We start from the raw sequence: 14005 nt of genomic DNA, 5'->3' as shown, positions 1-14005 counted from the left end.
GGGTTCCACGGGACATTTAATAGGTGACGTTTCCATTCAAAGTTGTGTTTGTGTCCATACTTAACGTGGAATTATGTGTTTAAATAACTATAATTACTTTGCGGCTCAATGGTGGTGTTAAAAGGTGCGACTTTATCCAACTTTAGCACCGACGCCACACTGTGAGTGTTGAGACACATTCACACAAGACAGATTCCTTGTGAACAGTCGTCCAAAGAGAGTGCACTACAACACAAGGAGAGTTTACAAGGTTGAGTCTAGAAAATGTCAGTCTCTTAGTTTTTGATGGGAATCACTTAAAAAACCTGATCTGGGTTTGTCTGTAAACAAACCCGAGCTACCTGGCACAAAGTGACACATTTAAGGTCCACTTAAATCCGCTGTTCTCAACCAGTCATAGAAACGTATGTCGATTTTTCTCATTTTCTGTGATTGTCTTACTTGTTTAAGAGCAGCTAAGGCTACATTGATTTACACCTTCATTTAGGAATGAATCAATCAATTGTCCGACGATTCTGATTGCTAAATACGTTGAGTGGAAATTATGTCTAATAAAGAAAATAAAAAAACCACACGCACGTCAGTGTCAGCAAATACCTCACAGCAAGTTTTTATTTATACATCCAAAAACAAAAGATCAAATTTCTCACGCTATATACAGATATTACATACAGTGTTTGTACACATATTACATATTTTGTACACAAGAAAAATATACATAAAAATGTAAACCTTTGTATACAAAAAATACCTTAGACAAATTAAACAAGGACCAATAACAAAAGGTGACTAGATTAGCTCATCCTATCTTTAAAAACAGTAATACAGTACATTCAATGAGTATAGGAATTTGTCAGCCATCTCGGATTCAAGCGGTTACATGTGCCTTACAGCCCTGTTACATTTTGTTCTACGTGGTGGTCGGGAGAGGAAACTGGTGCAGCAAGTGATCTCCTGATCTGTGAATGCAACAGTATTGCCTTGCAAACATTTTCTTCCAACCTGATTGTGGGGGGAAAACACTGCAGTCTCTGGTGACGCTACAGGTTTAAACTGCATGTATTCTCTGTGGGAAAGGAGAGACAGAAATTGGCCTTCACACAGCTGGTAAATGATGGCACCTGTGTCTATGTGAGGGGGGGATTAAAAGGAAAAAAAGGCACAGGACATGTGAAACACCACTGGCTAATCCTGTGCAAATCAACATTGGACAAAAAGCATAATTGAAATGGTGATGTGTATATATATTTCATTGCCTCATGTCACTGAGAATCAAAGCTGAGTGACCTTGATCTAATATCCATATTATAATGCTCTCAAACAAAAAGGCCACTGCTCTGAATGATCTCGGAATTATTTTCCTTACGTTTCGCAGCTATCAAAGATATTCTCCATCAGAACATCATTAAAAACAAAAGTGACGGCAAACAAACGTTGATCCCTCCGACTTTTGATAGCCATTGAAAGCAAGAGACTCGTTCAACAAGACAGGTTCCACTGAATACATTGTAAATAATTTCAATCCATTGCTACTCAGTAATTCACCAACAAACCCCATGATGGAGACTGCTACTCTATTACATACCTAATACTCAACAATGTCTGACAGGTCAGTCACATGTGTAGTCACCGATGCATCGCTGAATCCTCCGATTTTTTTAAAATCCAGACCGCCCCTTGGTTTGCGTTACTTAGCTTTAAAACCTTTCTTAACCAAGTAAAACAGACGGTGCTTCGCCCCGATGTGCTCAACACCACATCGATTAATACCATCACATTACACTGAGCTAATAAGTAAAAGAATTTTTCCAGTGCCAATTCACTGCCTTAGCCTTTTCAAAGTAGCGGCATCGACATATTAAAGTGGGTTTCCTCGGAATCCTTTCATGAGACATGCAAGTCAGTAGAGACCATTGTACATCTGGATCAGAGAGCACCTTTGATAGCAGACACTTAAAGTCCCTGGATCACTCCTTTGTCGTCCTTTCTATAACACTGAATGTTGTTTATTGGCCTCACGACTCCACTTGATTTCAAACGAGTTCGACTGACCTGATCATGAGTTTGTATATTCTCTCGTTTTGAGTTCAACTGTGTGAGCGTGGAAAATATACTGAACGAATCCCAGATTCAACAAGTGACGCTACATGAAAGAGTGAGACCAATAAAATATCTTACAATGCTAGAGTTAATGTGATTATTGCTTTAAGAAACTATGTTTATCTTCAAGTGTCTACGAGGCCACTCAAAGACCCACAACCAACGGTGAGGTCAGAGATTTTGATGTCTGAGCAAACATTTAAATTAGCACATATATATTATACACAATATAAAAACAGCTGTTTAAAAGTATTTTTGGTAAATTCATGACTGTGATATCTGACTCCGTAAGATTCTATATCATAACAGTTACATAGCTTGAAACATAATAGGTCACAAATAACACAAATTCTATTTGATTTCGGGGGGTGGGGGGAGACAGAAGCAGTGTATGGAAAAGGTGGGAAAAAACAAAAAACAAAAATGCAATGGCCATCTGAGCAAGGCAGAGCACAGTTGATCATTTTAAGGACTTTTGACTGGCAAAGCAAACTAAACTGACCACTGACTGATAGCACTGTGACACAGATAATCTCTTCAAACATTCTACCAATTTCCACCCGTTTATTTCAGCACAAGATCTGCGACGTCCGACTCTAAACTCCCGCTGACGAAACCACAAGGCATCAAACGTGTGGACTCGCGCCTACTTCAAACCCCAGAGGTCGCCTGGCTACAGAGCAAACTAATTAAATTAGAGGGAAATCTGAGGTTGTGCAAATTCTTTTGTCAAATAGTGCACTTTAACCACATTGCACACGTGTTGCAGGTGACGAAGGTTGGTCGTTTTGAAGCCAGTCGACGGTGGTGGTAGGATCGAGTCCACGGGCCATCGTTAAGCAGCTGCAGGCCGCCCTGCCCTCATTTGCTCTGCGTGAACGGTGGTGTGGCGCTGTTGGCACTTGCAGCAGTGGCACTAACTACGGAAAAGCCAGCAGGAGGCGCTGTGGAGCTGTGGCTAGGTTGAACGTCTTTCGGAATGCCACTGTGGGAGGCCAACTGATGGCCAAAGGCCGCACTGAATTGAGGGAGCTGTTGCTTGGGCTGTGTGGAGTTCAGAAGATCGTGAGAGGATGAGGGGAGGGAGGACGAGGGGGCGGGGGGAGTTGTTAAACCTGTCATGCCGCTCTGAGGCATTGCTGAGAGGGCAGCCATGGGCTGCAGCGTCACAGAGTGTGTGGTGGTGGCTGGGGGAGTGGATAGAGAGGTGGATATGAGATGACTTTCTGCTCCTATGAGATTGCCAAACTGTGTGGGGTCGGTGAGGGGAAGAGTGAGATTATTCCATGATGAGCGTGGGGCTCCTGGTACTCCACTGAGAGGGACTTCCAGCAGCAGAGGCGTGTCAGTCTGGAAGGAGCTGGCATGGGGAGAAGATATGTGGTCACTGTATGGGGATGGAACATGCTCACTGCTGTAGTGGCTGCCTTGAGGAGATGATGTGGGTGCATCCGACTTGGCCATGACAAGGGATGTGTGTGTCCGAGAAAACGTTCGCTCTGTAATGGAGGTCTGAGTGAGCAGTGATGTGGTGGAGGAGGCTACTGGAGAAGAGGATGACGTCAGGGGCTGATTTGTGGGCTGAGATGGAGGCGAGGGGGGAAAGTGTCCCCCACCGGACTGCAGTATGTTGTCCTCTAGCTCCAGACTAGTATAATTCTCTGTAGGGATGCGGCTGCTGAGCAGATCCCCCATATTCCCCGGCTGAACTGGACCAGAGAACACAGTCAATGCTCGGTGGTCCACGCCTTCAGATGGGGCCAGGTCCGCCATTGAGGTCAGGCACACTAAAGAGTCTGGGTAGGACCCCATTGCCTGCAGTGCTCGCACCAGCTCCTCAGCCTCTTCTGTGGTGGGCAGGAGATCGCCGTTCTTACCTACACAAACACAGACACAATACTGTCTTAGACATGTGACAGAATCAAGCAATACGACTTCTGTTCCAGTTTTTTTTTTCCAGTGGAACAGAGCAGAAAGCTGTAGGTTGCACAAGTAACCCGGCACTATTTCTACTATTACCAGCTCTCTTCAAAGAGACAAAAGATAAAGTTACACAGAACCTCAGTAATCACAGTGCATATCACTCATCACAGGTGGATGGACTTCATGAGATACTCTGTGCTATAATACTATCACAATAACACAACTGACTTGTTACCGCAATATTGTCTTATTGTGAGATTTTGATATTGATACATTCCCAGATGTGCAGACAAGGCACCTTTGTGACTGAATATATAACAGGCATAGCAGTGCAAAAGAATGAAATGTAAAAAGAACCTTCAAACAAGTCAAAGTCCTGCAGGTCATCGGGTAGTCTGGGTAACACATCAGAGAAATCCTCCTGGTTTAGCTCAAGGTCATTTGGAATGTCTGCCATTTCGTTGGTGATGTCATCAGGAAGCTCTTCGGTACTCAGGTCTGGAGTTGAAGGGCTCCTGCAATGAGTGAGATGTTGGGGGTGGGGGGAAAAGTTTAGGATAGAATAAGTGAAGGGTGTTTTATGTGACTCAATTATTAACCCTAATAGAACAGAGACAAGAGCTGGAGTGCACCTAATGCTGGCCTGTGAGGGCATTGTTAGGCTTATAGAAGGCATTCCCAGGTTCCCCTGTGGCAGCGCCGGAGGGATGGGTTTCTGAGGCCGTCGTGGCCCTCTCCTCCTCTTCTTCTTGTGTTTTTTGGTGAGTGCCGGTGGTTTGGTCTTTTTACGTGGCTTTCGCTGTTGCTGGTGCTGCACACGTCGGTTTCCGTCCCCACGTAGGAAGTTATCCTGTGAGGGATTATATGGAGGAGCACCAAGTCAAAATAACAAAGATTCACAATAAGGAATGCTACAAGTAAGTTAATGGTCCTTTAGTTGAGCATGTCTAAAGCTTACTTAGTAACCCCTTGTATGTAGTTCCTTTTGGTTGCTGAATCACTGACTACAATACATGTTAATCAGTGATCTGTACAGGTACTAATGATCAGATCCTGTTACCTTTGGACAGAGCCAGCCTATTTACCCCTGTTCCCATTCTTAACTCTTAGCTAACCTACCTATGTCAATCTTGTTCTATGTTTTGAAATGTTTAAATCTCATCCAACTCTTCCAACACAGTGAAAGGTGAAACTTTCTGGAAAACTGAACTCACCATCTTTTTGGCATGCTCTTCACAGAGGGGTGTCTGATGCGTGATATCAAACACAGGGATGGAGCACTGCTGACCATCTGCAAATTTGGCTGTGCAACTAGCAAAGAGCTGCTGGGAACGATTCAATAGAATGTCTACAGAGAACGGTAAAGGAAATAACACAACATATACAACACAGGACATGCGAGTATGATATTCTAACACAGGTGCAACTTTTTAGTAAAGTGCATACAGCTGAAATTTAAATGCATCATAGTTACATGAGATAACAGCCATTGTGATGCACTTTCAGTGAACCAGCAGTGCAGTCCGTGAAGTATTGCAAAGGATACGCTGAAAGCAGTGTTGAGTAAAAGGCAGAGCTCTGTTGCTGCAGGCCTGGCCCTTAGTGCTGCCTGTGCAGGTCCCCGTTTCTGTGTTCTCTTGCTTTGCTGGAGCAACACTGAAACATACAGAAGGACTGAGAAAAACAACAACACTCTACACTTCTCTTGTACAGTGTAAATTTGAAAAGGATAGAAAGTAAAAGCAAACTTGCAGGTTTTACTAATACATGGGTGTAATATTAGGGCAGTCATCTTTAACGAAATTTACTAATTATGACATAGGTGAGAATACCTTGTGGAGCTTCGAGAGGCACCACCAAAATCCTGGATGAGCTGGCCAGCACAGTCTGGGTTGTTACCAGCAGCATGTAGCAAAGCTTTGCGGAAGGCATAACCATATCGTTTTTGTCGGATAATCGCCCTCTCCTGCCTACACATGTGCTTGTATTTCTCCCGGAGGTATGAGCAAAGCCTCAGTAAACGCATTCTCCGTGAGGAACTACAGTCGCTTTCCAACCTGTTTGAGAAACAATTTCAAATTGTCATTACAAAGACAATGTCAGATCAATGTAATTGCTGTAGGTCTAGGTATTATACCAACCCATTCTGTGGTTTCCAAGAGGTCTGAAAAGGCATACATTTCTGTGCCTCTTCTTCATCAACACCATCATCATCAGCACTGTCTTCTGACCAGTCCAAACCTGAAAGAGCAACTTGTTAGGGTAACTCATCCATTAAAGAAGGTTAAATTCTCATTAGCTACAGTAGAGCTGAAATCACAAATAAGGAGAACAGACTGATACCTGTTCTAAATACATTTAAATTATGTACCTAGATGTGGAAAGAGGTCTCCATATTCCCGATGTCTCTTGGCACAGAGCTGCACCAGATGTTGTAACCTGGCTAAACAGCTGGCAGAAGGTGAGAAGGTAGTTGGACGCATGACAACCACTTGCCGCTGACTGTTACCGACACTGTCCTTGCAACGGACGGGCAAGTGAGTAGCAGTGAAAGGCATTTTCCTGCTCAGTGATGGCCCAGAAGGTTGCACTGGACTGGGTGCTGCATTAGCGGGCATCCCTGGAGGCAGAAAGTTGACTGTCTGAGGTGGTGGTGGATTGCATAATAAACCCTGCTGCTGTCCTGGGAAGATGAAGGAAGTCACATTGGAGTGCTGGGGTGGCTGAAGAATACCTGACTGCTGCCGTGGGAGATGAGTGTTGAGAGGTGAGGAGGGGTGGACACGGGGGACAGGGGAGGGGCTAAAGTGCTCAGAAGGTGGCTGAAAGAGGTCCGTATTATGGCAGAGTTTCTGGTTGAGCACCAGCCGACTCTGTAGTTTCTTCTTGATGGAGTTACCCTTCCGAGGAGTAACCACCTCCTCCCCATCAGTGTCATCCTCGTAAAAGGCAAAAGGGTCTGGGAGTTCCCCATCAGGGAGGGGTAACAGACGAGTACAAGGGGGAGATGGTGGAAGTTCATCAAGACCATTGGGAGCTTTCAGAGCTAAAGAGGGAACAGTTATGTTAAGTGCCACTGACTCCAGGTGAGCCCGTGAGCGCATTTCCTCCAATGCATCATGCTTCTTTTTTCGTTCCTTTTTGGGGATAAAGCCGAGGACCTGAAGGTGGCTGTTACAGTACCTGCAAAACAAGAACACATCTTCAGCACAGTGTAACACATGCTTCCTGCTCAGCATAGTAGATTCTGCCAGACAGTCATACAGACCTGCGGTCCTCAGACTTGGGGATGGGGTTGGTACATCTCTGGCTGTTGTACTTAGCCACATATTCGCATTGTTTGAAGGGGGCTGTCTTGTCCTCCAGAACGTGCCGGATACAGAAAGCATAGCCATTAAGTCTGCGCTGCTTGCAGAGCTTTGGGCTGTACGAGCACAACGGCTTATTGTCCACCTCTGAGAAGTGTATGTGTTTGCCTTCATACATCACGTGACTCTTGTCCTAGACAACATCAGCTGATGGGATAGTCAGGAAAAACCAGGAATTACATTACTTACACTTCATACTTAAGAGGTGGGCCGTGTGTACACACATAGGGTTGGGTGGCATAGATATTTTACGCCTACTTTCAATTTTTGTAGTTATATCTTCTCAATTTGATGTTTTGTTTTTTTTGCTTATTGTATTTGTCACGTATCTACCTCTGACCTTTTTTACTGCCGTCACATGTATTTCACCAGAGGGAGATCAATGAATATCAATCTAAATTGAGGGATAATATTTAAGTCAAAACTTTAAGCTGACTTCTTGATAAGTAAATATTGTGAAAAATAAATACAATTCAAAAATCATTACAGATCATTTTTGAAGACATTAGACTTGGCAAGCTTTACTTCTTTACATCAACTGGTTGCTTTCTAAGTCACTCTTTTGTGGAACAACTGAGAGAGGTGTCACTGTACTCCACAATTCAAAAGTTTCTCAGTACAGCTGGCACCTATAAAACATTATGATGGTAAAATGATATACTGAATGACAGCTGTATAAGAAAAGTAACTTACTAGTGTGTACACATAATTCCAAACCTCTTTTGAAAAGTATTCTTCAACCGAATAAACAAGGCGCCCAGCCTTGTTTCCTAACATAATATTTAAGTACGCAAAAAGACTGACACTGGCAAAACACAAAAACACAGAAGATAATTGTAGCTTTAGCTGCCTAGCGTCACGAGTAGCTTTAGTTCTCGCATTAATTGTGAATCTTCAGGTTGATGCCGATTAAGCATCGGCCCTGACATGCACGCACAGTCATATTTACCACCATAATCTACAGCCGCCAAGTCAATTTTAGAAAAAAAAATTAAGTCAGAGAACCGGACAGGCAACAAACGGTGACGAACACCCGCTAGCACAACTACCATTTGAGTACGTGAGGCTAGCCTGTCAGCATTAGCTTGCAGCCGACGTAGATATGGTAAAACTTTTAAATATTAAGTAAGAAACATATCCGTATGCAACACACATCACTGTATCATTGCATAAACGAGTTAAGAGTGACAAATAAGTCATTCGCGACACTCAGCAGACACGAAAAGGCAAATAATCCACGTTAGCTAACACGCTATCGAAGCTAAAAACATAAATTAGTAGGCGGTAGCTAACCAGGAAACGGAAACATGCGCAAATTATGATACCGTAAAGGTCTATTTTCAGTGTATTTTATTTGCGAATGTAAGCGCAGTCAAAAAATATATTAACTAAATAATACTTCCCAGTCGTATGACTTCAGTCAATACAACATGACATATTTATAGCAAAATGCTTCCTAACAAAGGCTCAACATGAGAGGCTTCAGGCCTGTTATCAAAGGCCTCGGTCATAATCGCTATTAATTATAGCCACATACTGTGACACCAGAAGGCAGTAAGACTTAAAAAAACGTCAATATAGCGAGACTTAACATATTTGCCAAGACCAAAATTCATTCGGTCAGATCACAAGTTACACAAAAATGAGTCATAAATAAGAGGCCTTTAGCTTCAACAGCGCAGCGACATCCAGTAGGAGCCCTCACCCGCTGACGCCTGTGTGAAACAGTACACACAGAAATCGAGGACGAGGCTTTTTACGCTTTCGCTTACCTTGAACTGGTATGGGCTGTGTAAGGTATTCGCTCCAGATAGACGGCCGAAATGTCTATTAGAATCAGCTAAGCTATTTGCGCATCGATATTCGAGATACGATCGTAAGAGCTGTCTTCATCGAGCTCGATATATCTCGAAATAAGAATGCATGTAAATACAGGCTATCCAGAGCAAATTACAAGCAGTAGGTTGGCTGCTGAGGATTTTTGATGGATCCACAGCAGACTCCTCACAGCACCACTACAGGCACTGCGGGGACATGACATCAGTCCGTTCAACAACAACAACCTCTCCTACCATATTGGAAATTCAAGTTTGTTATAAAAACCTCTACATCGTGCAAGTGTCATTTTAATCGATTTATGCAAGGAACTGCAGTTTATATGCCGTTTATATGTGGCCCATTTTTAAAAAGCTGAGGTGAGCCCTTAAACCGTGAAGTCCAGTGAAGTGTTGCAGTGTAAAATCCACCTGGACCACGGCTATCATCCTCCATATGAATGACTTATCAGCTCTGCTGCCACAGTTGCCGCTGTTCACTGATGATGGACCACGTGCCAATCAGATACCGGAGCTCGAGACTTCTCAAGACAAGTGGGATAGGTGGAAAAACACTAAAACAGAAAAGTGTCATTCAAAGCAGCAGTTTATGATGATAATACCTTAAATATTAGCACCGACCTAACCAGGGTAAGTGCCAAGATTAATAAATTTAATACAGATAATTGATTCAGTAAATATCACAATAACAAGTAGATAAACTTTCAATACTGTGAATGCACCTCTAGAAAAATATAATGTAACACTTTTCAAAACTGGCAATATTACAGGAAGACATGACACTACATTTACCTTTCAAGGGACATAAGCTTAAATATTCACTGCAATTAAAACATCTACTATAGTTAGACATAAGTGCAAATAAAAAATAATAAATAATAAAAAACGATTACGAAGATATGCATTTGCATATGGCTGGCTCGTCATCAGGTTGTGCTCCCTGTGTGACAGCTTTCACACACTTGTCCATCGTCTGGGACAAGCTGCTTCTCGGATCTGTGGGTGAAGGTTAGTAAATTTTAAGTTCAGACTTTAAACTTTGCAAACTTGAACAACTGAAAGTTTATTTAAATTAAAAACTTGAATGTTAAGCATTTTATAAGCTTACAAATACTAATATAACAATATTTGGGACAGTATGCTAATTATTTCCCTTTTTTCTCTCCAACTACTGTATAAAAAAATACTAGATGTCGAAACATTTCTCAGTTATGAAATATATCCCCATTTTAACCTGAGAGCTAAATCAGAATTAATTCTTGAAATATGGTGGTTCTAAACTTTACACATCAACTACTGTCCATGGCAAATATAAACTTGTCTTATATTGCACACCATGACAATGTGCTTGCCCATGTAATATTAAATTGGAATATTGATATACGGCAGTAAACACAGCTCAAAGATTTTCAAAAGTTTCCTCAGCATGCAGAGATGGATTTGAGGCTGTACCCCAAAACAGTGGGGGAATTTATAAATCACTGCTGGTTTTTCCTGGATGGTTTTGAGTTGAGTAGTAGTGACTTACTTGTCACGTAAAAGCCCTGCTTCATGTTCTAAAAGAGAGGCTAGATGTCACCATCTGTTGCAATAACTTTTCAAAGCTTTTGGTAAACCCTTGTGTGCTTAAAAAAAAAGTGTGCACTGAATGGAAGCCGCTCCATTTATTGATTCTCTTTACTCATTTGCTGTAAGCTTTTCTTTGTCAATTTTCTGTAAATATTGTACTGTCAGGAATTAAGTCTGTTTCTTTGAGAAGCTATACATAATTAAATGTAAATATGATGTGCTATGCAGTTGCTGTGCAGTAAGACAGCTGACCTTGATAAATTATGAAACTATCCTCAGGGAGGTCATGGCGAGTTATGCAGCCTGCATCAGCTCCAAGTAGGAATAGTACTTTGAGTGGATTCTTCCTGATACAGTCCACTCCTGGCTTGTACATACATGTCTATTGTGTATTGCAGAAAAGTCCCTCCTGAGCTCTGGCCTGTTAGGCAGGTTTGCCTTAATTCTGACCTGTATAGCACACTGAGAACCTTCTAGGTTTCCTCCACTCCATTGCTGACAAGAGGGTTAGAAACAATCATTTGGGCCCCATCCCCTCTGTGTGGGCAACTGCTCACAATGGCAACAACAACAGGATGCTTTGCTTTAGCCAAGACCTGCAAGAGGAGATAAAACATACAATATGAAACACATCAGTTGACTAATAACATTCACATGCAAGAACAGTTATAGTATCACCTGTGAGAAGGGGTGAGTTTCTGACACATTTTCTTAAAGAACTGAGGCCATGATGGCCACTTTTTTTTTCCACTTGCTACTTATTGTGAAGCCTGCTGAAAAAGAGGTAACATCTTCTTCGTAGCAAACATCACATATTTTTGACTTCATAATCCCATTGGTATGCAACTTTGCATTATTCAATAACTAAAAATACTGTATTAAGCATTCAAATTACCCTTTTCTGATATGTGCAGTGAAAAGAGGAGCCTCATATCGTCTGTCTGTGCCTACCAGAGGCAGCAGGTCAGCTTCTTCAATGTCAGCAATCCCAGTATTTAGAAGGTAGTTTAAACACAGGTCAAAACTAAGCAAAGTTAAAATAGAAACCTACAGCATTAGTTCAACTGGCTTTGTGACATCTTTAGTTATTTCTTTGTATGGTCTTACCCAGCTCCAGCTGTGGGGAATGCCTCCTCACTGCACAGGATGTCGCTATTCAAACAGTTCAGCATGTCTTTCAGGAAATGAGAGTCTCTGCATCCACCATCCCTCCAGCAACAGCAGCCACATCACTTCCTACAACTCCTTGCACGTGTTAAATAACAGATTGTGTTTACTACAGCCCCAGTCCACAGGACATGCTGCAAATTATCCTACACTTTTACAGATGGATGTTTCATCATTAATTACTTACTGCTCCAGCAACTTGAATCATCTTCCCAGGTTGTGGAAACTAACTGCCCAGAAAAATGTTTCATTGGCTGAATAAGCTTCTGCCTTTTCAGTGCATCATTAGCAAACCTGTCAGGATAGAAGCAAGGATTAATTTGATTCCAACAACATAAACAAATATGAATTTGTGGAACAAAGTTAGCGTGACAATGAGGAAACCTGGTTTTGACTGAGATCCACTCCTCATTAATAGGCAGAATTCTCATCCTCTCACGCCAATGTTACTACGCATGGCATGTAGGAATAAACTATGAATATGAGTGTAAAACAAAACTGAAAAATGCTGACCCTTGTAAATGAATCAAAATGTAAGGCACATTCCAAAAACCTGGTTTCCCAAGGTCGAGCAGTGAATGCATCTTGTTTAGAAATCAGGGCTCCAGCTGGGTCTCTGTCATCAACATCTTCTCCACATATGTCTCAATCTGCAGGTCATTGCCTCTGTCAGTGGTGCCCAGGTCCCCCACCCCTGCTTTTTTGAATTTAGCAGATCATTATAATTTTGATGAGTGGGCCAATGTTTTTGTCTTCCAGAGCTCTTCTGCCTTCTAGTGAAGCGGTTCCTGTTGCTGCCAAACTGTATGGACCAGTCCTTCACACATCATATTCAACTGTTAAGATGGTAAGCCTTACCAATACTAGAGTCTCCAAACAAAACATGTCTGTCCTGTGTACTACCCAGTCGCTAACAGATCTACAAAGACACCTATAAAAATACAATAATCTTTCATTCACCTGCAGATCACACTGTCCACCTTGATCACGTGACGTGATAAACCAGTAAGAACTCCATCACACCCTCTCTGTGTGAAATCAAACAACATTATGGATAGGTTACTTTTTGAGACAATATTAGCATCCTTTTTCTTCAAGTGGACCAATCATTATCATATGACAAAAGTGATCAGACAATATGACATTACTATAAAGTAGGGATGCAACAAATGATTATTTATCTATTTAAGCTTTTCTCAATTAGAGGAGTACTTGTTTGGTCCTTAAAATATCAGAAAACGTTTGTCCACATTTTTCACTTTGAATGATTTCTTCGTTTTATGGAGCAAATTAACCAAAAAATATTCACATTTAAGAAGCTGAAAAATCAGAAAGCTTGTTTTAATTATTGAAAAAACACTCAAACCGATGACCAAAATAGGATTAATTTAGTAATCCATCATTGACTTGATAATCGTTGCAGCCCTACTATAAAGCAACATGTTTATATGATCATTGCACTGCAAGACCACAATGACTTCCTAACCTTCCTCGTTTCGTCAGAGTTGGTTGAAATGTTCAAGCCCTTCATTACAGGCATAGCACATGCTGCCACTGGCTAAAAATATTTTTTTAATTTTAGAAGTCATCACACCCAGTGAGATTGCAAAAACAAATAGAGCACTGACAGACACATTGCTGTGTAGAGTAGAAACAAATGTGCACCATAAAGAAAAACATACCCTAGGAACTTTCTCTATCTCCAAAAAAACACATGTGGCAGAGTTTCCAGCACAGGAAATGACCTGACCTAATGTATATACTCGCACACATGAATGTACAGTGTTACCTGCAATGCAATCATTCCTGGCTCCACCATGACACTTTTCCTTTTCATTTCCAAGAGGTTATTGGTTGCTGTTGCCGCTGAGCTATTAAGCAAAGACAGTTAATTTTCATTACAGTAATTGAATCGTCAGTCACGTCATTTATACTACTATAATAACCATTTTGTAGTGATGGGTAATTAGAGAGTGCCACCAAATGTGGTAGTTGACAAATCTATATTCCTGCCAATGATACATCACTGAATCAAATGTCCAA

The 14005-nt window shown here is 41.8% G+C and overlaps 1 protein-coding gene across 1 annotated transcript; it reads right to left on the bottom strand.

Annotated features, from left to right (window-relative positions):
• Positions 1 to 580: 580 nt before the first annotated feature.
• Positions 581 to 9765, bottom strand: ino80da (INO80 complex subunit Da). Its single transcript, XM_058612441.1, has 10 exons — positions 9638 to 9765; positions 7292 to 7538; positions 6395 to 7206; positions 6165 to 6264; positions 5856 to 6080; positions 5570 to 5679; positions 5238 to 5371; positions 4656 to 4873; positions 4381 to 4538; positions 581 to 3977 (listed from the first exon to the last, which is right to left on the bottom strand). Exons 2-10 carry the CDS (start codon positions 7507 to 7509, stop codon positions 2962 to 2964), a joined length of 2991 nt encoding a protein of 996 aa, XP_058468424.1. The 5' UTR covers positions 7510 to 7538; positions 9638 to 9765; the 3' UTR covers positions 581 to 2961.
• Positions 9766 to 14005: the final 4240 nt, after the last annotated feature.

This window comes from Solea solea, chromosome 2 (assembly GCF_958295425.1).
Source record: "Solea solea chromosome 2, fSolSol10.1, whole genome shotgun sequence".
NCBI lineage: Eukaryota > Metazoa > Chordata > Actinopteri > Pleuronectiformes > Soleidae > Solea > Solea solea.
The sequence above is the reverse complement of the archived record's forward strand: the minus strand, read 5'-3'. Positions and strand labels throughout refer to the sequence as shown.